Genomic DNA, 25889 nt, shown 5'->3' on the forward strand with positions numbered 1-25889 from the left:
CAACTTTACAAATGTCATGGCTAAGAAAGATTTAGATAATTGCAATGTGTGTGATACTCAAGATTGTAGTGTAGTATCCTCTAATACTAGGAGCATTCATCCAATACAAGCTTTTATACCAAATTATTTCAATGGGCTAGACACTGTCCGGAGATAAGTAACCAAGCCTGAGATGGAAATCATTATGGAGCCCATGGTCTCGGGAAGAGAAAGACATTCTCAAAAATGACACAAATAAATACATATTTACGCACAAGAGTAAATATGATGAAAGAAAAAAACACAAACCCTGTGAGTGTAATAGGATTTCAGAAGGTTTTCCTGAAACAGCAATCTGTGAGCTGAGGTGGGTTTTTTAATTGTAGTAAAAATATATGTAACTCAATATTCATCATTTTAATCACAATTCAGTGGCATTAAATACATTCACAATGCTATGTGATTAGCACCACTATGTGTATCCAAACATTTTTTCATCTTCCCCAACAAAAACTCCGTCCTATTAAACAATAACCCCTCCCCATCCCAGTCCCTGGTAGCCTCTATTCTATTTTTCTGTCTCTATGAATTTGCCTATTCTAGATACCCTATAAAGCTAGAATTATACAGTATGTGTCCTGGATCTGGTTTATTTCACTACACATAATATTTTCAAGGTCCATCTGTGTAGCATACCTCAAAATATGGTTCCTATTTCTGGTTGAATAATATTCCATCATGTGTTTATACCAATTTTTGTTTATCCATTCATCAACAGATGCTTAGATTGTTCCCACCTTTTGGCTATTGTGAAGAACGCTGTTATGAACATGGGCATACAAACATCTATTCTGTGCCTGCTTCGGACTCTTGGATCTATACCTAGGAGTGAAGTCGCTGGCTCATGTGGTAGTTCCACGTTAGCTTTTTAGAAAACCGACTAATTGTTTTCCACGGGTGCTGCATTATTTAGCAATCCCATCAGTGATACATGAGGGTTCCAATTTTTCCACATCCTCAGTATTGACTGGTAATTGTCCAGTTTTTAAATTCTAGCCATCCTAGTAAGGGTGAAGTGATATCGTATTACGGTTTTGATTTGCATTTCCCTGACTGATGAACGAGGTTGAGCATCTTCTCTATGTGCCTATTGGTAATCCGTATGTGTTCTTTGGAGAACAAAAGTTCTTAATTTTGATGAAGTCCAATTCCTCTGCTTTTTGTTTTGATGCCTCTGCTCTTGGTATCATGTCTATGGAATCATTGCCAGATCCAATGGCATGAAGATTTTCCCAATTGTTTTCTTCCAAGATTTTTATAGTCTTAGCTCTTAAGTGTAGGTCTTTGCTGCATTTTGAGTTAATTTTTGTATCTGCTATAATATAAAGGTCCAACTTCAGTCTTTTGCATGTATACATCCAGTTGACCATGTTTGTGAGGATTTATTTCTGGTCTGTGAGCTGAGATTTTTAAGAATAAACAGGAGGTAACTAGCTGACCAAAGACAGAAAGTCTCCCTAGGTAGTTTGAGCAAAAGTATGATTTTCTTTTTAAGAAATGCATGCATGAATGTATTATTTTTCTATTCCTCTTTCATATACTACACTAAATTAATCTGGCATTTAAAAATCTCCTTTGGGGGGAATCCTGAATTATTTACTCTACTCTGGGGCCTCTAAGAGAACAATAAAGAAGGTGATACTAAACCCATTTTTCCTTCTTCATCTTATAACCAACATGAATCATTACTATGCCACTTTTTTTTTCTTCTAGTATCCAACAGGTAGCAGTGATTCAGAAAAGCGCAACTCACAAGGCCAAACATTAATTCTCATAGATAGTACAGAACAAAATTATAAGGAGGAAAAACCTAATTATCTAACAATTAGTGAAGCCCACCTTGCCTGTAATAAAATGAGTAATTACACTATTATGAAGAGCAGTGTTAGCAAAGCTGCTTCTGGGCAATAAGACTGCGGGAGAGAGGAAGAGCGAAGTTGGTATTGTCAGTAGAGATTTAATGAGAGTTAATATGGGAAATTTCTGTAATTTTTATTAGTTTTATTTAACATTTTACACGTCAAATGTCTTTTTGTCATTAATTTACTTTCAGTGGAATGAACGAATATAATCCAGTTAAGGAGTGAACTCTATCTTCCAATACAGAAATAATTCCATGTTTTAATTTAAAGTGATTAAACTTTTGGGGCACCTACCTGGGTGGCTCAGTCAATTTAGCACCTGCCTTCGGCTCAGGTCCTGATCCCAGAGTCCTGGGATTGAGCCCCACAGACATCAAGGTCCCTGCTTCTCCCTCTCCCTCTGCCTGCCACTCTGCCTACTTGCACGTTCTCTCTCTCTGTCAAATAAATAAAATCTTAAAAAAATAAAGTGATTAAAGTCTTTAAGCCTATATTTTGTTTGAATTTGAATGTGACTATACTACGATTTAAAAAAAAATCATCTCTCACCTTCACACTGCATCCTCTTGGGTATATTATAATAAAAAGGAAGCTCATTTCTAAGTGTTATCTCTTTTCATGATTGCTACTTTAGCTACACAAAGACTGGAATGAGCTTGGAAGTTATTGCTTATAAGAACCTAATCAGTGGCACCTGGGTGGCTCAGTGGGTTAAGTATCTGTCTTCAGCTAAGGTCATGATCTCCAGGTCCTGAGATCAAGCCCTGCAGCTGGTGCTCTTCTCAGCAGGGAGTCTACTTGTCCCTCTGTTCCTCACCTCACTTGTGAGCTCTCTCTCTTTCAAATAAATACATAAAATCCTAAAAACAAAACAAAACAACCATCAATTCTGTAGACAAGTCAACATCATCTTCCCATCTCTCTTTGGGTTATAAGGGTGCAAGGATGAAATCAGAGGGAAGGTGGGAAACAGAAAAGATGGCAATTTTCTCCTTCCTGGTGTGTGTGTGTGTGTGTGTGTGTGTGTGTGTGTGTGTGTATTTTAATTCCTTGGTTTAAATATTTCAAAATTATATATTTAATTTTAACAGTATTATTTTGTACTATCACCAATAGTTCCACTTTCATCTGAGAGAAAAGGGTCAAGTTTCTCCAAATACTGTCTCATTTATATAAATATTTTTAGGCATGCAAGAGACAATAGTTCATTTCAGTGTATTATAAAATGTGGAAGAGACTCTGTTACTTGCTGCATGAGGAAATTTCACAGCGTACTTATTCCACTGACTTACCATAGAAATTGTTCTAGAATATTATGCTTATTAGGACATTGTACTACGCTTGACATCTGTCACTTTAATTATCCTTTCTATGTTTTAATGCTTCCTTGTGATTTTTTATCTATTTTTCCTTGGATGAATGAAATATATCCATTTGTTTTTAGCTTTTATCTCTTATTTGTAAGGTTAACACTCTTTTTAAAAGATAATCTTTTTGCCTAGTTATGTCAACAATAACTATTGACTTCCTTTGATGGGCATCAAGGAAATTAACACCGATGATATCCTCATCTTTGCTATCTCCCTTTCATATCTTGCAGGCTGCTAAATTGGAGTTAAAATCTCCTTTAAGAAAAAAAGACTTTCTTTTTATGTTTACATTGAGTATTTTTCTTCGGTTGCCATAATTACCCTCAATTACTGAATTTTCCTGTTGTTATTAGTGTTTTGCAAGTTTATATTTTGTTTTGTATTTTACTTATCCTAGAATTTTATCCTACAATTTTAGATAGTTTCAGTGATTATAGCCACTTTTTCTCAATCACAACCTCCCTAATGAAGAATGCAATTGCTTATTCATCTCTTAATTATTTAGAGTACATTTGTTGTGTGTCTTGCTGGAAAACAGTCTTGAGTGGTAAATCTTCCAAAAATTTACAGATCTGAGAACGACCCCAGCTTGATGTTCAAAAAGAATAAGCCCTTAGTTGGGGATGTAATGTTTGAGTCTAACCCAATACAGCTGTATGAAGCTACAGGTAAAAAAAAAAAAAAAAAAAAAATTCCACAATTACAGATGTTTATTTTTTCTCACGTAACATAAAAAGTATATGTCGTTGCCGGCTTTGGCTCAAGTGCCAATATGGACACTGACGCTCCAGCATCATGTCTGTGGTAGGCAGAATAATGGGGGGATCCCCCAAAATATCCATATCCTAATCCCTGGAATTAGGATGTTATGCTGGTTTACATAGTGATGGGGAATTAAGTTTGCGGATAGAATTAGGGCTGCTTATCACCTGATTTTGTGGTAGAGGGATTATCCTGGGTTGTCTGGGTGGACTCACTATTACTAGAAGTGGGAGAAGGAGACAGGAGAGAGTCAGCAAAATGATTCAGCCCAACGTTACTGGCTTTTGAGCTTAGAGAACATCAGTTAAGGAATGCAGTAGACCCTAGAAGTCACACTAGAAAAGGCAAGAAAACAGATTCTCCCTAGAGCCTGGACAAGGAACACAGCCCTACTACACCTTGATTTTTTTAAAAAACAGATTTTATTCATTTGACAGAGAGAGAGAAAGGAGAGGGGTGGGGAGAAGGAGAGGGAGAAGCAGACTCCTTGCTAAGCAGGGAACCCGGTATGGGGCTTGACCCAGGACCCTGAGATCATGACCTGAGCCCAAGACAGACGCCTAACAGACTGGGCCACCCAGGTGCCCCTCACCTTGATTTTTTTAAGCCCAATTTAGCCACATTTTGAACTTCTGACCCAACTCCAGAACTGTAAGGTAATATTTGTGTTGTTTTCAGTCACTAAGTTTTTTATGGCATCAATATCCCTATACAATGTCCAAGGGAGGGTTTCAAAGTGAGGCGGAGGCAAAAGAGCCACATCGGTCAAATCTCCAGCTCTTTATAGAAATCCAAAGGCTTTCTCAGAAGTGCTGTCAGCATTCTGTTTTCTTCTCAAGAACCAGGGTCAGGTTTGGTATCCACCCCTAACTGTAAGAAAGGCCGGGAGGGCAGATATTTAGCCCCTCACCTCAATCCTGTGGGGAGCTAAGAAGAGCTGAGAATGGCTTTTGAGAAATGGACCAATAGTGTTATACTTTCCTTCTAAAAACTCTGAAGGTATTATTGACTACCTTCTCATTAATCAATGCTCCAGAGAAGAAACAGGAAGGCATCTTGATTTTCACTATTGTTAAATATAAATACTGTGTGTGTGTGGATAACATAAGGTATTCACTGGAAAACTTTCCCCAGAATGTTTGTTGGCATTGATTTTTGCTTTTCAGTTTTGCATAAAAATGGCAAAATCTCTATATTTTCAGTCTCATGATTTTTTTTTACTTAATTCAACTATTTAATAAATATTTGTTAAGTTCTTAATATGTGCCAGATGCTGAAATAAATTTTGTTAATTTTTTCTTTTTTTTTTCCTTTTTGTGTATTTGATCTCTCCCATTCTGGAATTATTGTTATTTTAAGGTTAGAATTCCCTACTGTATTTTACAAACCTTTTACCTTCTCTGTTATTTAAAAACTAATCAACTGATGTCTCATTTCTTGAGCCTTCCAGGTTCATGTAATGTAACATGGTTTGTTTTTTCCCAGAGTTTTGTCATTTTTTTTCTTTCTGCATGACTAAGATTTTATTTTGGCTATTGTGCTTTTCTCTTTTTTTTTCCCACTCCTTTTTTATTCCAACCTTTTAAAATAGTTTTTTGAGTCTGCTTTTAACTCAGCAAGAATATAAGGTGAAAACATGTTCTTTAAACTCTTACACCATTACTCCTTTTCTACTTTTCCTCAGATTTCTTAAAAGGCTCAAGTTTTGTTGGGGGTGTTGTTTACTCATTCTTGATATTGACTTGTTCCTTTGTTGGTGCTTCAAGGTCTGATGTGAGAGATTCCAGTATCCTGTATAAATGTATAGAGAACTACCATCTAAGACAGGGAACGCCCGCACAGTCCAACAACCAGAAGATGTTCCAGCCACATCTAGGGCTGGAGGCAAATCTTGCAGTCACACAGATCACCTTTCCTGTTTAGGGGGATGCAGGTGTTTTTAGAGAACACCATCCAGGACCAGAGTGAGAGGACGAGACTGCATGTGGTGAGAAGAGCAGACGAGGGCATCATCTGCTCCATGTTGTGGATCATCACATCTCCTGTCTGGATCTGAAGAACGAAGACACAGCAAACAAAGGAAGTGGCATGCAGTGCTTATCAACCCTGTCCTGCCCATGGGGACTGCCCCCGTTCCCATTAAAATGTAGAATGTTAAAAAAAAAATGTAGAATATTTCCAACTCTGAGTGTTTATAAGAGTAATTGCGGGGGATTTATTATTTTTCTTTTGAGATGATGTCATAGTTATTTTAGTGATGGGAAGCTCTTAGCATTTCCATTCACTACAGTAACTTCCTAGGAATCACCTTTGAGCATTAAAAAGATGCATTAAATATGATGGCCCGGGAGAAAAATAACCAGCAAAGATGCCCTACAAAAAGCTGCTGTTTTTCTAGATTGCAGGCAAAGATACACATAACTGTGATCATCTTTGCTCATTTGTGACAGAGCCTGCTGGCCGCCTGTCCAATATTCTTTCTCCTCTCTCACAAACAGAACTTGAATTTTATTTGGTGCAGCATGCATTTCCCTGTCCCTTTCAGGCAGGGGTGGTCAAGCAACAGGGTCCTGGCCAATCAATACAAGGAGAGGGCAGGGGGGTGGGGATTCCAGAAAGGTCCTTTAAAGGGTGCTAGCTCAGCCAAAGCTCTGCTCTTGGTTTTGTGTCCATCTTCTTTTTCTGAGCTGAAGCTAACAGGCATTACAGCTGGAGCTCTGCTCACATGTAGAGAACCGGAGAACCAGGCGTCCTGGAAGACGGAATTATAAGAACCTAAGTCTTGTTGACCTGGGGCTTGCATAGCATTCCTGGATCACTCGATTTGTTTAAACCATGGCTGTCCAACTTTTTGCATTTGTTCTGTACAACTCTGCTCCTGTCTCAAGCAGCTGAAGCCAATCTCTAAGTGAGAAAACATTCTGTTACGAGACAAGAGCCCTCCTTTTTCTCTCTGTGCACTAATGCTTCTGAATGCCTTTTGATTACTGCTTGGTTAAGGTTGGTTAAGGTTATGGTTAAGGTTACACTCAAAAGTGTAAGGCTCGCATTGGGGAACTTTGAGGATCACTCACTTTCAGTGAGCATCCAGGATATCAATCACCATTGGTCTAAAAATCACTTGCAGGGCAGCCTGGGTGGCTCAGTGGTTTAGCACCACCTTCAGCCCAGGGTGTGATCCTGGAGCCCCTGGATCGAGTCCCACATCAGGCTCCTGCATGGAGCCTGCTTCTCCCTCTGCCTGTGTCTCTGCCTCTCATGAATAAATAAATGAATAAATCTTAAAAAAGATAAAAAATAAAAATAAAATAAAAATCACTTGCAGACTAGGTTTGTCCTTCAAACAAACCTGTCCTGTAGGAAAACCCTAGAATGCTCTAGAAGTTTCTGGACGGGGGGGGGGGGGGGGGGGGGGGGGGGGAGTTTGAATTGGATAAATGGGCACTTGACATTTTTATTGGGCAAAATATTTGGATATCAGACACCAGCTTTTGGGGAATAAAACCGTACTTAGAGGCCACAGGACCTCAAGACAGTTTGGGGAGGTGCCTGGGTCCCTGTGAGGTTGTGTACATGGAGCCAAAACTAATGTCTCAGGATAAGAGATCTGGGGGTTTTGCAAATTCCTTTACTGATTTTTACTAGAATGCTAATCATGGAAATTACTTATAAAGCTCTTTGTTTATAATAACATCGGCTTGCATTAGTCGTTCTACAGGGAAATAAGGAAGAAGGAAGAAATTGAGCATCCTTGGGGATTTAAAAGATGCGGAAATGGAAAAGCCTGAGAAGGAGTAAAAACAGACAAGGCAAAGAGGCAGAATCAAAGGCCCATCCCAAGCCACCTGGCTTGCGCTCTCTGGAGCTTCTTTTGGCTCCAAATTCACATTATAGATGGCTGTGTCTCAGGATAATGAATTCTGTGAGCCACAGACTTTATTGGGTCCTGCCCCTCAGCACAGAACAAGTTTAAATACTATTATTTTTTATTCACTTATTCTAAAACACTTCTAAGTACCCGATGCGTGCCAGGCTCTGAACAAATTATAGCAAAGATTTATGTTCAACTTTAAAAAGGGATTCATTACTTTGCTTTTTAATAGCTGCAGATGGCAGCATAACTTAACAATGCATTCTGTGCTATCCACCTACCTTTAAAACTTGGTTTAACACATAGGAGATGATGATACGGGGCCAATTGTAATCACATATTTAAACCTCTTTGCTTCCTGAGTACAATGGAGCTTTCTTTGAAGACTGGATGCCTCTCCAATGTTATCAACAAAAGAAAAATACTCATTACATAAGCCTGGAACAACAAGAACTTAATTTCATATTATAGGTACTTTACGGGCAGTGTAAACAATGAGCTCTATCAGACAAGGGAAAGGAATAAATACTTTTACTATAATGTCAATAGATGATGCATTGCAAATTACCACCGAAAATTTCTGGGGTTTATAAAGTAACTGCTGTTTTTGTTTTGCTGATACTTTTTAAACATAATTTCATCAGATGCATTAAAAAAAAAAAAAGGTTTGCAATTTACCCAAAGCTTTCTGGCAGTCCTGTTGTTACTGTAACTAGGATGAGTTATATAATATCGCAGACAATGTAAATTCAGGTTTCTTCGCAGAAGTGTTTCAAGGCCTCGGAGAGAACTGGTTTGGAAATGAAAGGAAGGCAGCTCTCCATCAGTGAATTTCAGGGCAAGGGGAAGAAACAAAGATATAGCTAGACTATAAATCCAGTGCAAGTGGATTTATTAAAGGTGCCCAAATGCGGAATCATTGAACATCATTAGGCTTATTAGTTGACTGCAGATCTCCAGAGTGAACAATCCCTCTGCCAAGCTGGGACCAGCTCAGCCGCCGGTTTCCATCACTCATTCAGCCAATTCATTAAAGCCTGTTTGTTTCTCCCAGGTGCCTCCTAATGAGTCGCATTGTTTTGCTTATTGTGCTTGTTGGCTCACGGATCTCTTTCACAATTTTCCTTGGTTTCTGAGTGCTCCTTAAGTACCAGTTTTGATCAGCCCGTTTGCAGGGAGTGCTTTACCTCGACTTGGACAAACGAAGTAAGTGGGAGAGTAAGATGCAGCCGGGAGGTATGGGGGGGGGGGGGGGGCGGAGGCCGGAGGGAGCTCCAGCAGCCGCCTGTGCTCCTGGAAAGAACCAGCAGGTGGTAGCAGCACTTCGTGGGAAGGCCCCAGCCCCGCGCCGCAGGACCCGAACAATAGACCCCAGATCCCGTCCTCGGAGGGAGGAGAGGTTAGGGGCGGGCGGAAACCTTTGTCCCGGCGGCGCCCCTCGGCTCCTCAAGCCCTCCAGGCACCTGCTGAGCACTTCCCAGGGCCTCAGGTGCCCCCCCCCCTCATCCCGGGGAGCGGGGCAGGGGGAGGAGGCGCCCGGAGGTGCACGACTTGCCCGGGCAATGCACAGCCAGGCAGGCGCCCCGCATCTGGCCTTCCCCGTTGAGCCCCAGGCTTCCCGGCCCTTTGGGGAGGGTGCGAGCCGAAGCCCCCACGTTGACCAGATCCGGGGGCACCCACCGGGAGGCAGACGAGTGTAGGGCTACACCAGGGCCACTTTCATAACCCAGATGCCCCCCACACACACACACAGTCCCAGCCGCTTCCTCTTCCCCACCCCACCCCCGGAACCCTCCGAGATTTCTCAGTTTGTCTTTCCCTCCACCCCCTTCTTTTCCTTCTTTCTCTTCTTCCCAGCTCACGCCCACCTCAGTGCAAACCTGAGCAGGAGCTGACACAGTGGGTTTAGTTCCTAGAGTTGAAGCAGAGAAGCAGGGGTGGGGAGAGGGCGCGGGTGCTGGGCCCGAGCTGGCCGCCCCGCCCGCCCCGCCCCGCCCCGCCCCGCGCTGGGCGCCTCGCTGCTGGGACCGCAGCCCGCGCGCCGCCCGGGGTTCGAACCCGCCGCCCCGCAGCCCGGCAGCGAGTCCTCCGGGGCCCCCGAGGGCGAGCCCCGCGCCGCGCAGCGCCGCCCAGGCCGGGAGGGCGGGCTCGGCTCCCCGGAAGGGGGAGGCGGGGGGGGGCGCAGGGGCCGGGCTGGGAGGGGCGCGGAGGGGCGGGCCGGGCTGCGCTCGCCCCTGCCCGCGCCGAGCCGAGCTGCGGGCGGCGGGCCCCGTGCCATCCCCGGGCGCCCCGCCTCCAGAGCAGAGCATCCCCGCCCCCGGCCGGCCCCGAGCCCCGGAGACGCGCGGCGGCGGCGCACCGGGCGGCGGGGAGCGGGGAGCGGGGAGCGGGGAGCCGGGAGCGGGGTCCCCGCACCGGGAGCAGACGCGGGCGGCGCGGCCCCATCGCGGGGCCTGGGGGGCGCAGACCGCGGAGCCTGCGGCGGCGGAAGGTGAGCCCGGGGTGCCGGGGGGTGGGGGGCCGTGGGGCGGCGCGCCCGGGGACAGAAGCACCAAGGTTCGCGAAAGTAGAGGGGCCCCCGGACTGGGCCTCTGCGGACGCCCGGGGGCCTGCCGGGGCGGCGGGTTCCTGGCGGGTGCCCGGCTCCCCGACCCCGTTACCCCGGCCGCTGCGACCCCCCGCCGCGTCTCCGCCCACCGCGCGCGCTCGGCTCGGGGGTCCCGATGTCGGGGTCCCTCGCCAAGGCCGGACTCCCCGCGTTCTGAGGAGGATCGCCCACCCTAATGACTCCGGTGGCATCTCTCCAATCCCCGCGGAGCTGGGAGGAGCAAGGAGGTTGATCCCACACCGCGGCCCCCCCCCCCGCACCCCAACCCCCATTATCACGCACAAGCCTTGGAGTGGAGAGAAGGCTTGGTTCATGCTCCCCAGCCATAACCCCCAAGTTGCAACCAAAGTCGGCTGCGCTGCTGCCCCAGCTCCACCCCCTGCTCTTTACATCTGGGTGCTTGGCCCTACCTGCCCTACACCCCCATCCACCAATCTTGGCTGTCTGGCATCCTCCCTCCTCCCATCCCTGGGGGAGCTGGCTCGGGGCCAGCATAGCCGATGTTGTAATGTCCCTGGCAGTGCCCATGGAGAGAAGCGGCTGGGCCTGTTCCCAATAAGTTAACCAGGGCCAGGCCCTCCGCCCCGCCAGGAGAACTTGACTCAGGTTCTAGAAGGGGAGACGCTGGTTGGGTGGGAAGGAGCTCTGGCGTTGGTGGTGGCAATGCAGGGGAACGTCCAGGTACTGGGCATTGCAGGATTGAGAGTCGTGGTTCGTGGAGGGTGCTAGCAGAGGGGACATTTGGTTCTCGCAGGGCAGTGGACCTTTCTCCTTGCGGGGAGATTAGGGCAGGGGCTTCTGTGTACCTACCCAGTGGCCAAGGGAGGAGGACTCCTTTGGAGTCTGTTGGTTCACTCAGGGTGCAGTGACCACTGTGTCACCGGAGTGCCTAGGAGCAACAGGCAGCGGTGGTCTGAGCATGGAAAGGGCAAGAACATTCCTCCTCGGGACCAGCTGCTTTCCCAGCTCATCACCATTTCCTGAGCTGGGCCCTGAGTCCTGTGTCCCCCTACTGGCCTGCCCACTAGGGGGAAGGGGATGGTGGGGTTTGGGGGGCAGGGAGCCTCAGGTTCCTCTTTCTCTGCTCCCCTGGTCAGCTCCCTCTCCCAGCCCAGATGTTTCTGCAGCAGCAGTGCCTGGGGCTGACTCGGGGTAGGGCAGGGACAGACCCAGGGTGAGAAGGGCTCATGGGCATCTGTCTCCAGTATGGGGAGCTCTCTGGCTCTGCTCTGATGTACATGCTCTCTCTCTCTCTCTCTCTCTCTCTCTCTCACACACACACACACACACACACACACATCTCTCCCAGCGTGTGTGCTGCTCCATATCCATCTCACCTCACACACACTCCCTTACACACTCTCACACCTGCTCCAGCAGGCACTGGTCACGGCTCCTGGGGGCTTCTGCGGTCTCCCATTTGCTCATCTCTCACAGACACGTACTGACTGTCCCAACACCCTCCCTTGTGCCCTTTTCCAAAGCCACGCATGTCCCCGGTCAGTGCACAGCCAGAGTGGCTCATTCTAAGTGGCTGTCTGCCACTCCCAGACACTGCCTGCATCTTAAAAGCCTCCCCCAGCTCCACAGCCTGGGAGTGGGAGGCACATTCATCTGCATCTGCGTGCTCTGGGGGACATTCTTGGAGGCTGGAGGCCTCGGGGGACACAGGACTCTCCTCTGCTAGGTAATCCACAAATTGGCTTCTCGAACCAGGGCAGCAGGGGCTAGAAGCACGGGAGGGCAGCCACCTCCTCACTGTCTGCTCTGGATGCCTCTGTAAGGGCTGATGGGATCCCTTTCAAGGCAGGCGGATGGAGCTCTGAGACTGAGACCATATCCAAGGTGGAGATTAAAGGGTAGCAGCATTAAGCTGAGCAAGGATTATACTGGAATTTCCTGGGCGTTTAACAGCTGCAGAACAGGACAGAGGACAGGACCTATGGTGCTGACCCCTCCCACGCTGACCCTGTGGCTAACAGGTGTGAGGACCAGCTCAGCAGCCACACCGCACATTAACCACTGGCCCCTTTGCCCTTGGGACCTTCCTTGCCACCCCCGTCCCCCCTCGGGCCCTGCAGCCTGCTTCGCCTCTCTGACTGTCCCGGCCTGGGCTCACTTTGCAGCGAGGCCCTTGTCATGTGTCCCCGGTGTACAGCCCTCTTGGTCTCCCTGGTCCCTTTAAAGCCACAGTCCTTCGCTTAACACAGAGCAAGAGAAGCCTGATATTATCAGTGGGGGCAATTTGAACTTCTTTGGAGAGCAGCCTAAAGAAAATCCAGAGATAAAAGTTATTTTGCTCATTCATTCCCAACTCCTACTGCCTCTTTATCTCTGCTTTCTCCTTATACGTGGAAATTTCTACATTGTTTTGAAACCTAGAGAGCATTGGGAGGGGACGATAAAATGTAAACATATGCTATGCTAGTCTAGGTTTTAAAAATCTTTTCCTTCTTTTTTGTTTAGATGATAATTATGAGATTTTGTTTTAATTGGAAAAATAAGATATGCTCATTGTAACATGAAAACCCGTTCAAATATACATAAGACAAAATTAATACCCGCCTCCCCCCCCCCCCACCATCCTTCATTTCTCCCTCTTGCAGTAACCAATTTTAATGTCCGGTACATTTTCTGCCATCATTTCTTCCAAGTTTATTTGGCTTATATTACTTAATTTTTTTTAAAAAACTCATTTTGTGGACTGAGGTGCATAAACTATTTTTAACCATCTCAGTTTGTTGATAAAATTATCACATTTAACATTTCAATTTGAGGACAGTTAATTTTTTAAATTCCTACAGATCTACTCATTTAATTTATTTTTAAATCTTTCATTTTTATAGATAACAGAACTCAGAAGCTACAATTTATAAGCTAAGAGTCTACACATCTTTAAACTTTGCCAGTTTCTGGAAACAAAACACAATTTTGATGCCTACGGACTGTCATATTTTTATAAACCAAAGAAATGTAGCAGGCTTGCGGATGCAGTGTCTCTACTGGAGCAAAAAGATGTAAAGTGATATATGTAGAGAAGAAGCTGAGAAAAAAAAAATGTGAAGTCATAGAATGCAATTTTTGTCATCTGAAATTTTGTGAAATGAGTCTTATTTTCTGAGCTACCATTTTCCATCCACGTTGCTGCTGCTTCTGGTGTGTTGTATTTTTAAAACCATGTACACATCTGAGACTTGAATGTTTTCCTGATTGAGAGAAGTCTTCTGCTCTTTCACGGGGTAGAAGATTTCTAAGCACTGACCGATGCCTTTCAGGAGCTGGAGAGGAGAGGGGGATCCGAAGCAGGCCTGCCCCCCTCTGTGTTGCAGAAGGGACGCACTCAGCAGCTTCCAGGATGAGCCCCTAGACTAAGCGCACGCAGATGTCCTAGGCCTCAACCACTGAAGGCACCTTTGAAAACCAAGTTCTAAGTCTCTCTTGTTCAGTATTCCAGGCATGTGGATGGAGCTGCGTGTTCTTGTCACTTATATTTCTGCCTTTGAAACTTGTTTCAAAAGAATCTGCAGCGGTAGGAATTAGCTGACAGCAGTTTCATCCGTATCTTAAAGTTTCGTCCTTCCTTGTTTTTATTCCTGCCGTAGAGGTACACCCAGGTTCTTTTTATATATTAAAAAATAAAAGATTTGCATTTATGTTTTGTTTGATAAGCAGGGATTGACCTCGCTTCCCAGTCTCACTCGACCACAGTTTTTTGGTTTTTTGTTGTTGTTGTTGTTGTTTTTCCTGAAGAAACTTGTTTATAACCTTCGGTCTTCTGGATTCAAATCTAAAAGAGGTCCCTTCAAACAGCAAGGAACACTTCTGGGCACTTGAGAATCCTCCACCATTTTTTTTTTTAATGAACATCTTTGTTCTTGGTAAAAAATTTTGAACGATTATGAAAGCGGCAGTCCACACACCATGTCTCCATTTAATTCTTTTCTTTCTGATGCCTCTTGAGGACAGAAGCTGAGTGGCTTTAACATGTTCCCTAATTGCTTTTGCTCTTTTCTGGATCCTCTGGAGAGAGGCCAGCTTCATGTTGTCATTAAGATGCATGCTGAGGCTATGCATACACGCCCTGCTGCAGCCACAAGCGACTGTGTTGCTTGTGTTGTGGGTCATCAAAGCAAATACTTTGCCATTCCTCATCCTCTAGAATGTTCCATAGTGCACAGCTGATAGGATCTGCAGTACATCTCTTCCCTCTTGTTTTGCTGTCTCTCTCTCTCAAAAAAAAAAAAAAAAAAAATTCATTGAGATGCATCCGAAGTGTTTATTACGCCTTCTCCATGATTATTTGTCTTGATATAAGTTTAGGAAGACACAGTGCTTACAGTTTTCTTTTTGTACAGAATCCAGGATCCATCCATCTTCTGACTGAAAGAGGCTATTTTAGAGAATATCTGCTGAGCAAATGATATAATAGCTTTTATTGTTTAAAGACATTTTGCTGGCATTTTCAGTTCTTGATAACAGCATTCCTAAAGACCCTTTGGCTCTGGACAGTCTGGTCTGCCCTGGTGTGTCAAGTGTGTCTCCAAATTAAGCCACTGAGCGTTTGGGGGATGTGCCTACAGCATACGTTACCTCAGGATATTTATTAAACAGCATTAGTGATGGGGCCGTGTTTTTTTTTACTTCACAGTCTCCTTGTTCTTCTTTGAAACATTTCATCTGTGAATGATGCTAGCATCATTCGGGAGTGTATTTGCAAAGAACCTCTGTTTCTTAGGAATAATTTGCCATAGGGAAATGCTTCCCTTTTTTCTGGCTTTATTGAGGCACAACTGATGTATAAGATATAAGATAGTGTAGGTTTAAGGTATACAACTTGGTGATCCGGAAATGCTTCTTGCTTGCCTCCACATGCTCTAAGTTAAACTCCGCCTCGCGAGCAGGGTTCTAGGGGCAGGGAAGGTGAACTGCAGTGGCTGGTGGGCGAGTGCCCATCATGTGATCAGCCCACCCAGCTCTAAAAGCAGCGCCTTTTTGTGATGACCATGCGGAGGGACACCGAAGGCTTTGGCTTGCACCAGAGCCAGTGTTACTGGGAAAAATTAGATTAGCAGGAACCAAATTAGGATTTTCTGATTTATCGAAGTTAAATGGTTTAATAGTTTGGCTTGGACTGCATCGTGAAACATGCAACTTTCAGGATGGCTGTGGGTCGCCTGGCCGCACCTGTCATGGAGGAAATAGGCTCCATTTCTCAACTCCTGTCTTTGTTCTCCCTCTCAGCATCATGTCTTTGAACAACCTGCCTCTTATTTTCTCCTCAACAGAAATAAATGGAATGGACTTGCTCTTGTTCATGCAACTCACGGACTTTTGAGACTCAGTCCCAAGGGGACAGATGGGTCACCACTAATCTCTAGACCAATGAACAGAGGAAGGCCTGAACCCATTTGGGTCTTCACTGTGCCCCCCATCCCCCAGTCATGCCCTTGTGAGCTGGAGGAGGCGGGTGCTTGTATATGGATGGCCTTCTTACCTTAACCAGTGGGGATCATACTTTACACTGTTCTGCATGGACTGCTTTCCCTTGGAAAGTATGTTCATAATCAGTGCAAAAAAACACCTGCCCTTGCCCTTTCGTAAGGTTGTACCATGCTTTATTGGATATCTTCCTATTGATGGACGGCTACTTTACAGTCTTTTCCCTTACAAACACTTCAGCCACACCCATCCTTGTTTGAACATCCATGCAAACAGATCCAAGGATACGGCACCTGAAGGGCAAGCTCTCGGAAGGGCAGCTGATAGGTAGACATCACCACCTGTCCTTCCCACAAGACACACCAGTTTGAACTCATAAGCACCGTGGATATAGAGAGCCTATCCCACATACCTTCTTGAACCCGGTGCACTATTAATCCCATAGGACAAGGTGGCCTGCCACTGCTGCTGTCCTCTAGTTGTGAGCAAACCAGGAGCGTTTTTCCCAGATACAGATAGAAGGCACACTTTTATCTTTCTGTAAGCTGTAGAAGAAATGCGCCCTTGTGGAGGGAGGACCATTGTTCACAAAATGTAGTTATGCCAGACCCAGGCGGCTCTACTCTGTGCTGGCTTACTCATCAGATGGGGTGGCAGGGACCTACACCTAGGTCCCTCTTGCTCCTGTTCTCCTATCTTCCCATCCGTCACACCCCACAGCTCTCGTCTGCGGCTCCTCTCAGTGTCCAGATCTGATGTGAGGGAGGAGGTGCTGGGGAGAGGGAATCGTGTGTCCCAATGGAAGGCGTAGCTTCTACTCTGCTTGTTTTAATGAGAAGAATCTTCTGACTTCTGATACAGGGTGGCTCAAGGAGGAAGAGGACGGGAGAGTTAATGAAAAGAAAGAACTGAAATAGCTCCTTCCAGAAGAAAAGGGTAAGATTGGCCTAGAACTATATCCTATGCTCTAAGAGGGAGGGCTGTAAGGGATGCCCAGAGATGGGTCATCTGCAGGACGTAGGAACAGACTCACCTACTAGATGGCCCTCTAAGGTGGTGGACTTGGCACAGGTCAGGAGAGAGTCTGCTTCCGACAGGCCCTTACCCTGTAGTTGGTGCTGGGGTGGTTTGAGAGCCGTAGGACGAGACAGAGAGTCAGGTTTGGGAGTCTGGGCCATCCACGTAGCAATGTACTTACCTGCCACCTGCCTCTTCTGGTCCTGTGTGCCTCCCTAGGAAGCCAGCTTGGCTGCAGACCCCAGGCTTACAAAGCAGCAGCCCTGCCTGCGAGCAGGGTGGTGGCCAGGGCAATGGTGGGAGCCCCGAAGATGCCCCATGGCTGCTGAGGGGGCTGCCCGGGCAGGGAGCAGAGCGGCGGGCATGCTGTGCAGTCTCTGGGTCCTGGTGCTGGTGTCCTCAGTTCTGGCTCTGGAAGGTAAGAGGGAAGGGAAGACTGGAGAACCCCCACCTGCCAGCACAGGTGGGGATGGGAAAGGTTCCGAAAAGGCTGAGAAGCCTGAAGACGTCAAGCAGGGGAAAGGAATGGGGAAGCTTCCAGAGAAAGGCTCCTGACAGACAGCTGTGCCCCTGCTGGTGAATGAAAAGGACAAGGGAGGGATCTTTCTGGTTTCCCCAAGGGATGGGGTGACAATGAGCAGTACTAGCGGGGGGCTTGGCCGCTGAGCGCCCCTTCTTGTCTCCGGGCAGAGGTCCTGCTGGACACCACTGGAGAGACATCTGAGATTGGCTGGCTCACCTACCCCCCAGGTGGGGTGAGTGTCACTCTTTCATCCCCCACCCGGTGCTCCTCCCCACCCTGCTCCCTGGGTTGGGGGCGCCCTGGGGAAGGAAGCCCTGGGTGGAGACTAGCGGAATAAGGCTCCTGCCCCCCCAGAGGCCCGGACCTCGCCCTCTCCTTACCCCGCCTCCCTGCAGTGGGATGAAGTGAGCGTCCTGGACGACCAGCGCCGCCTGACCCGGACCTTCGAGGCATGCCACGTGGCAGGGGCCTCCGCGGGCACCGGGCAGGACAACTGGCTGCAGACACACTTCGTGGAGCGGCGCGGGGCGCAGAGAGCCCACATCCGCCTGCACTTCTCCGTGCGCGCCTGTGCCAGTCTGGGCGCGGCCGGGGGCACCTGCCGGGAGACCTTCACCCTTTACTACCGCCAGGCGGAGGAGCCCGACGGCCCCGACAGCGTCCCCGCCTGGCACCTCAAGCGCTGGACCAAGGTGGACACCATCGCGGCCGACGAGAGCTTCCCCGGCTCCTCGGCCTGGGCGGTGGGGCCCCGGGGCGCCGGGCAGCGGGCCGGGCTGCAGCTCAACGTCAAGGAGAGGAGCTTCGGGCCGCTCACGCAGCGCGGCTTCTACGTGGCCTTCCAGGACACCGGGGCCTGCCTGGCCCTCGTGGCCGTCAAGCTCTTCTCCTACACCTGCCCCTCCGTGCTCCGCGCCTTCGCCTCCTTCCCTGAGACGCAGGCCAGCGGGGCCGGGGGCGCCTCCCTGGTGGCGGCCGTGGGCACCTGTGTGGCCCACGCGGAGCCGGAGGAGGATGGAGGCGGGGGCCAGGCAGGGGGGAGCCCCCCCAGGCTGCACTGCAACGGGGAAGGCAAGTGGATGGTAGCCGTCGGGGGCTGCCGCTGCCAGCCGGGCCACCAGCCGGCCCGCGGAGACAAGGCCTGCCAAGGTGAGGCTCTGCTCCAGACCTGCCCACCTGGCCCCCAACCTGGGCACGCCTCTCCTGAATGCTCCAGACTCCTTTTGTCCCCCCAGAAGGTCAGGAATAAGCTATTTAGGAAAGGACCCTTGTTATCTCCAGATTTACTTTCTAAAGCATACACGTTTGGTGTCATGCGCTCATCTCCAATTTCTAGAGCCTTCTGGAGACTTCCACAGCCAATGCTGAGCATCCAAGGGCTGCAGGCCCGAGTAGTGATAGAGGTCAAAGGGAGTTAAACTCCTGGGTTATCTTGCGATGGGTCCTTTGTCCCCATTTGCCGTCTAGTTAGGAAGGGGTCATCACCGGGCCAGGTGACCAGGATGCAGGTAGGAAAAGGCAGTGGAGACCAGCTAAGGGGAATCCTTCGGCTTGCAGGGCGGAGGCTGAGGAAGGCCTCTGCACAGGGAGGTCACACAATCAAGCCAGACACCTCTAGGGGTGCTTGGCCTGCTCATAGCCCCCAAGGCACCTCACTTTTTCCATCAGTGGAAATGCGGGCCATGGAAGTAATATCTGCCTGAGGGAGAGAAAGAGGGAAGGGGAGGGGTGGGGGTGGGGGTGGCCAGTAGGTCTCAGGGGGACAGAAGAAATTGCCCTGGAGAATGGAAGGCTGGAGGCATGTCTGTGGGATGGCTGTGGTGGGGCTCAGGAGGTGGAGGGTGGGGTGAGCCTAATGTCTCTGCCCCATTCTGCCCCCAGCCTGCCCTGAGGGGTCCTACAAGGCCATGGCTGGGAACACCCCCTGCTTACCGTGCCCTGCCCGCAGCCACGCCCCCGATCCTGCAGCCCCCATCTGCCCTTGCCTGGAGGGCTTCTACAGGGCCAGTTCAGACCCCCCAGAGGCCCCGTGCACTGGTGAGTCCCCCACCAGCCCCAGGGGTGGAAACAGGACTAGGGGTGGGCCCAGAAGGGGAGCCAGAGGGCACTACAGTGGGGCTGGTTTGCATTCGCAGTGACTTTTCTCCTTTTCGTTTTTTCCCTCCACTCACCTCCTTCTCACCGGACCCCATCCACGCTGGCCTGCCTCCCGCCTCCCCCCATCACCCCACCACTCCTGCGTCTCCTGGCCCGTCCCACTGTCCCCACCGGCCTCCCCAGGGCCTCCATCGGCTCCCCGGGAGCTTTGGTTCGAAGTGCAGGGCTCAGTGCTCATGCTGCACTGGCGCCTGCCTCAGGAGCTGGGAGGGCGAGGGGACCTGCTCTTCAACGTGGTGTGCAAGGAGTGTGGAGGCCACCAGGAGCCGGCCCCGGGCAGCGGGGGCGCCTGTCGCCGCTGCAGGGACGAGGTGCACTTCGACCCCCGCCAGAGGGGCCTGACGGAGAGCCGAGTGTTGGTTGGGGGGCTCCGGGCACATGTGCCCTACATCTTGGAGGTGCAGGCTGTGAACGGGGTGTCAGAGCTCAGCCCCGACCCTCCCCAGGCTGCTGCCATCAATGTCAGCACCAGCCACGCAGGTGAGCCTTTTGCTCTGCCTCCTTGGGAGCCCTCCCCTCCTCCTGCCACCCATCGGGGCCCGTGGGAACCCACCCACTAACCTCCCCCACCCCAGTTCCCTCCGCAGTCCCGGCGTTGCACCAGGTGAGCCGGGCATCCAACAGCATCACAGTGTCCTGGCCGCAGCCTGACCAGACCAACGGGAACATCCTGGACTATCAGCTCCGCTACTACGACCAGGTGGGGGGGTGGGGGTGCCCAGCAGGGCTGGCGGGGGAGACGGGAGGTGGGCCAGGGCCAGGACAGAGAGGTGCCAGACGCCGGAGGGTGGGAGCAGGGGTCGGTGGCTGGGACTGAGCAATAGGGAGTGAGTGGCTGTCACCCCCAGGCAGAAGATGAATCCCACTCCTTCACCCTGACCAGCGAGACCAACACGGCCACCGTGACACAGCTGAGCCCTGGCCACATCTATGGCTTCCAGGTGCGGGCGCGCACAGCGGCAGGCCACGGCCCCTATGGGGGCAAGGTCTATTTCCAGACGCTGCCTCAAGGTGAGAGGACGCCTGGATAGGGCAGAGGCAGCACCGGGGGTGGGGGGATTCCTGAGGAGAGGCCCAGGGGCCCTCAGGCCTTGAACCCTCATCTAGCACCCTCCAGACCAGAGGCCATGTGGGGCAGGCGGCTGTAGGGAATACTCTCATGCAAAACAGCTGGCCTCTGGGTCTGTGGGTGTGAGTGGGTGCATGGGGGGTGTAGGTGGGTGTGACTAGGTGCATGGGGGTTGTAGGTGGGCGTGAGTGGGTCCTTCGGGGTGTAGATGGGTGTGAGTAGGTGCATGGGGGGTGTAGGTGGGCGTGAGTGGGTGCATGGGGGTGTAGGTGGGTGTGACTAGGTGCATGGGGGGGTGTAAGTGGGCGTGAGTGGGTGCATGGGGGTATAGGTGGGTATGAGTACTTGCATGGGGGGTACTGGTGGGCATGAGTGGGTGCATGGGGGTGTAGGTGGGTGTGAGTGGGTGTATGGGGGGTGTAGGTGGGCGTGAGTGGGTGCTTGGGGCTGTAGATGGGTGTGAGTAGGTGCATGGGGGCGTAGGTGGGCGTGAGTGGGTGCATGGGGGTGTAGGTGAGTGTGACTAGGTGCATGGGGGGTGTAGGTGGGCATGAGTGGGTGCATGGGGTGTAGGTGGGCATGAGTAGGTACATGGGGGGGTGTAGGTGGGTGTGACTAGGTTCATGGGGGGCTGTAGGTGGGTGTGAGTAGGTGCATGGGGGTGTAGGTGGGCGTGAGTGGGTGCATGGGGGTGTAGGTGGGTGTGACTAGGTGCATGGGGGGTGTAGGTGGGCATGAGTGGGTGCATGGGGGGGTGTAGGTGGGTGTGACTAGGTGCATGGGGGGCTGTAGGTGGGTGTGAGTAGGTGCATGGGGGGTGTAGGTGGGTGCGAGTGGGTGCATGGGAGGTGTAGGTGGGCATGAGTAGGTGCATGGGGGTGTAGGTGAGTGTGAGTAGGTGCATGGGGGTGTAGGTGAGTGCAAGTGGGTGAAGGGGGGTGTAGGTGGGTGCGAGTACGTGCATGGGGGTGTAGGTGGGCATGAGTGGGTGCATGGGGGTGTAGGTGGGCATGAGTGGGTGCATAGGGGGATAGGTGGGCATGAGTAGGTGCATAGGGGTGTAGGTGGGCGTGAGTGGGTGCATGGGGGAGTAGGTGGGCGTGAGTAGGTGCATGGGGGGTGTAGGTGGGTGTGAGTGGGTGCATGGGGGTGTAGGTGGGCGTGAGTAGGTGCATGGGGGATATAGGTGAGTGTGAGTGGGTGCTTGGGGGTGTAGATGGGCGTGAGTAGGTGCATGGGGGGTGTAGGTGGGCATGAGTGGGTGCATGGCGGTGTAGGTGGGTGTGACTAGGTGCATGGGGGGTGTAAGTGGGCGTGAGTGGGTGCATGGGGGTGTAGGTGGGCATGAGTAGGTGCATGGGGGGTGTAGGTGGGTGTGACTAGGTGCATGGGGGGCTTTAGGTGGGTGTGAGTAGGTGCATGGGGGGTGTAGGTGGGTGCGAGTGGGTGCATGGGAGGTGTAGGTGGGTGCGAGTGGGTGCATGGGGGTGTAGGTGGATGTGAGTAGGTGCATGGGGGGTGTAGGTGAGTGTGAGTGGGTGCATAAGGGGGTGTAGGTGGGTGTAGGTACGTGCATGGGGGGTGTAGGTGGGCGTGAGTAGGTGCACGGGGTATGTAGGTGGGCATGAGTGGGTGCATGGGGGGTGTAGGTGGGTGTGCGTGGGTGCATGGTGGGTGTCGGTGGGTGTGAGTGGGTGCATGGGGGGTGTACGTGGATGTGAGTAGGTGCATGGGGGGTGTACGTGGATGTGAGTGGGTGTATGGGGGGTGTAGATGGGTGTGAGTGGGTGCACGGGGTTGTAGGTGGGTGGGAGTAGGTGCATGGGGGGGTGTAGGTGGGCGTGAGTGGGTACATGGGGGGTGTAGGTTGGTGTGAGTGGGTGCATGGGGGTGTAGATGGGTGTGAGTGGGTGTATGGGGGGTGTAGGTGGGCGTGAGTGGGTGCATGGGGGGTGTAAGTGGGTGTCAGTGGGTACATGGAGGGGTGTAGGCTTGTGAAGCCTTGCCCACGTGTGATCCTGGGTGGCTGGTTCCTCAGGTGAGCTGTCCACCCAGCTTCCGGAGAGACTCTCCTTGGTAATTGGGTCCATCCTGGGGGCCTTGGCCTTCCTCCTGCTGGCAGCCATTACCGTGCTGGCCGTGGTCTTCCAGAGGTGAGCCCCTCCCAGCCGTGTCCCCACGCCACTCACCCCGCAGCACAACCCCACATCGTGGCAGCCCCGAAGCCCACTGCAGAAACCCCGGCCCCCAGAGCCCACCTCCCATCACCAGGCCCTTGCCCCTGGGCCGGTGCGAGGCGGGAAGAAGGGATCCAGCAGCCTTCACCCCACAAATGCCTGGCTGGAGAATGGTGCACATGGGGGCCGAAAGGGGGAAAGTGGGAGTGTCACTCCAGGACTCTGGTTTGTCCTCAGGAAGCGGCGTGGGACAGGCTACACAGAGCAACTGCAGCAGTACAGCAGCCCAGGTGTGGGATCGGGATTGGGAAGGAGGGTGCTCACGGATGGGGCTGAGCACAGGGGGCAAGGCTGGGTTCCCCTGAGGTCGAGGGGAACTCCTCGGCCCTGCCTTTGTAAGTGGGAGGGCATGCTGGGGTGTGTGGGCAGCCTGGCCTTGTACCACCCACGCATAAGGCACCCCATTTGCCTACAGGGCTTGGGGTGAAGTATTACATCGATCCCTCCACATATGAGGACCCCTGCCAGGCCATCCGAGAATTTACCCGGGAGGTGGATCCTGCATATATCAAGATCGAGGAGGTCATTGGGGCAGGTGTGCAGGGGCCGAGGAAGGGCACGGGAGGGACCGGAGCCCCGCGTTTAGGATCGCTCCTAAATATGGCAGGACACCGAGAGCCCACATCCTTCCTCAATACCCCCTGACCTCCACCTGTCCTCCCAGGCTCCTTTGGAGAAGTCCGCAGGGGCCGCCTGCAGCCCCGGGGACGGCGGGAGCAGGCTGTGGCCATCCAGGCCCTGTGGGCTGGAGGCGCCGAGAGCCTCCAGATGACCTTTCTAGGCCAGGCTGCAGTGCTGGGCCAGTTCCAGCACCCCAACATCCTGCGGCTGGAGGGCGTGGTCACCAAGAGCCGGCCCCTCATGGTGCTGACGGAGCTCATGGAGCTGGGCCCCCTGGACAGCTTCCTCAGGGTCGGTCTGGCCTGGGGACGGCGGGCGGGCGGGCGGGCGGGGGGCCTTGGGTCCGGGGAGCTTTGCCGTTCTCAGCCGTCCCAGAGATAGGGGACAGGGCCCTCTGTCTTTGCTGCCACCTCCCGGTCTCCTTCACTCCCAGGCCATCTTCTAATTCCCCACCCCCCTGCCCTTCCGTGCTGAGGTCTGCATGCGGTAGCTGGGGGTCCCCCCCTCCCCCCGCCGGCTGCTGCTGGCTGACCTCTGCCCCCGGCCCCTCAGCAGCGGGAGGGCCAGTTCAGCAGCCTGCAGCTGGTGGCCATGCAGCGGGGAGTGGCCGCGGCCATGCAGTACCTGTCCAGCTTCGCCTTCGTGCACCGCGCGCTCTCTGCCCACAGCGTGCTGGTGAACAGCCACCTGGTGTGCAAAGTGGCCCGTCTCGGCCGCAGTCCTCAGGTGAGAGCACAGCCCCGCAGGCTCAGGCTTTTGCAGAGGGCGCTGGAGGCGGAGCTGGGGCCGGGGTGCCCACCGCCGCTGGCGTGTCATGGCATCTGTCGGAGTGGAACCCGCCTGTGCGCCATCCAGGAGGGCACCCTGGGCAGACATCCCGGCTCGACACGTGTGACCGCGGCCGCAGTGATTGCTATCGTTGCTTCTCACCCTCCCCCCCGCCCAGGGCCCAGGTTGTATGCTTCGCTGGGCGGCCCCAGAGGTCATTGCACACGGAAAACATACGACTTCCAGCGACGTCTGGAGCTTTGGGATAGTGATGTGGGAAGTGATGAGTTACGGAGAGCGGCCCTACTGGGACATGAGTGACCAGGAGGTGAGCTCTTGACGCAGACATTGCTGGCTCCCCACCCCATCCTCCAACCCACCAGCCTCACAGGCTCGTCCGTGCTCAGCTTCTTAGTTTAGTTCTCTAATCCGCTCAGATTCTAAATTCCCTGGCTTCCTTCCCCCCACTCCAACCGCATGCTCCACCCAATCCCAGCCCACCCACTGACCTAACGGAACGCTCCTTTCCGCCACCAATCTCTTCCCATCACCATGTTCTTCTACTAACCCCCAGGTGCTAAATGCAATAGAGCAGGAGTTCCGGCTTCCCCCACCTCCAGGCTGTCCTCCTGGACTACATCTGCTCATGCTAGACACTTGGCAGAAGGACCGTACCCAGAGGCCTCATTTTGACCAGCTGGTGGCGGCATTTGACAAGATGATCCGAAAGCCAGACACTCTGCAGGCTGACGGGGGCCCTGGGGACAGGTCTGGAGATTGGGGCTGGAGCCCGGGACAACCAGGGAGGGTAGATGCAAACCGGAAAGCGAACTGAGGAGAGGGGGCTAAGATGAAGGGGAGATTTTGACACCCCCCCTTCCCCCACTTAGACCTTCCCAGGCCCTCCTGAACCCTGTGGCCCTGGACTTTCCTTCTCTGGACTCACCCCAGGCCTGGCTTTTGGCTATCGGACTAGAGTGCTACCAAGACAACTTCTCCAAGTTTGGTCTCTGTACCTTCAGTGATGTGGCTCAGCTCAGCTCGGAGTAAGCAGGGAGGGCCGGGGTGGGGGTCCCTCTGGGCCCTAGGCTAAGGGGTCCCACCTGGGATCTCAGAGGAGCTGGCCCAGACCTGACCCACTCCTTCCCCACCAGAGACCTGCCCGCCCTGGGCATCACGTTGGCTGGCCACCAGAAGAAGCTGTTGCACAATGTCCAGCTCCTGCGGCAGCACTTGAGGGAGCTGGGCTCGGTGGAGGTCTGAGGCCTGGGCGGGCGGCTGTGAGCTGAGGAGGCCTTTGTCCCCGCCCTGGCACTCGGGTCCAGGAGCGACACCTGGAACGCCAGAGACCATCTCTGTCTTGGCCTCAGCGAGAGAGGCACACCTGCCACACAACACCCAACCCTCTGGACGCTTCACTCCCTAGTCCTCCGCCCTCCTCCGCCCTCCCCCGCATTAAAGGGAAAGAAGAAACTTTGCAAATCGGAGGTGTAGTGAGACCTCAGTCTGCAAGGAAGGGCTGGGAAGGAGGCCACGGAAGGAGCGC

General features: G+C 51.8%; 1 protein-coding gene and 1 long non-coding RNA gene across 7 annotated transcripts; one reads left to right on the forward strand and one right to left on the reverse strand.

Moving 5' to 3' along the window:
- Positions 1-4442: 4442 nt before the first annotated feature.
- On the reverse strand, positions 4443-9888 carry LOC140605290 (uncharacterized). The gene is made up of 3 exons (XR_012007984.1): positions 8583-9888; positions 8186-8300; positions 4443-6785 (listed from the first exon to the last, which is right to left on the reverse strand). It is a non-coding gene; the product is annotated as an uncharacterized lncRNA (long non-coding RNA).
- Positions 9889-10243: 355 nt separating this feature from the next.
- EPHB6 (EPH receptor B6) lies at positions 10244-25825 on the forward strand. 6 transcript variants are annotated; one of them, XM_072777511.1, is made up of 19 exons: positions 10245-10395; positions 13359-14116; positions 16813-16887; positions 17188-17386; positions 17659-17723; positions 17887-18640; positions 19373-19528; positions 19772-20128; positions 20224-20348; positions 20497-20659; positions 22756-22870; positions 23132-23184; positions 23370-23489; positions 23619-23866; positions 24128-24301; positions 24522-24671; positions 24918-25111; positions 25234-25389; positions 25498-25825. In XM_072777511.1, exons 4-19 carry the CDS (start codon positions 17287-17289, stop codon positions 25604-25606), a joined length of 3039 nt encoding a protein of 1012 aa, XP_072633612.1. In that variant the 5' UTR covers positions 10245-10395; positions 13359-14116; positions 16813-16887; positions 17188-17286; the 3' UTR covers positions 25607-25825. The 6 variants fall into 6 exon arrangements, with proteins under 6 accessions (XP_072633615.1, XP_072633612.1, XP_072633613.1 ...); XM_072777512.1 differs by having other exon boundaries at positions 13359-13966; XM_072777513.1 differs by having other exon boundaries at positions 13359-13668.
- The last annotated feature ends 64 nt before the right edge of the window (positions 25826-25889 follow it).

This window comes from Canis lupus, chromosome 15, assembly GCF_048164855.1.
Source record: "Canis lupus baileyi chromosome 15, mCanLup2.hap1, whole genome shotgun sequence".
Taxonomy (NCBI): Eukaryota; Metazoa; Chordata; class Mammalia; order Carnivora; family Canidae; genus Canis; species Canis lupus.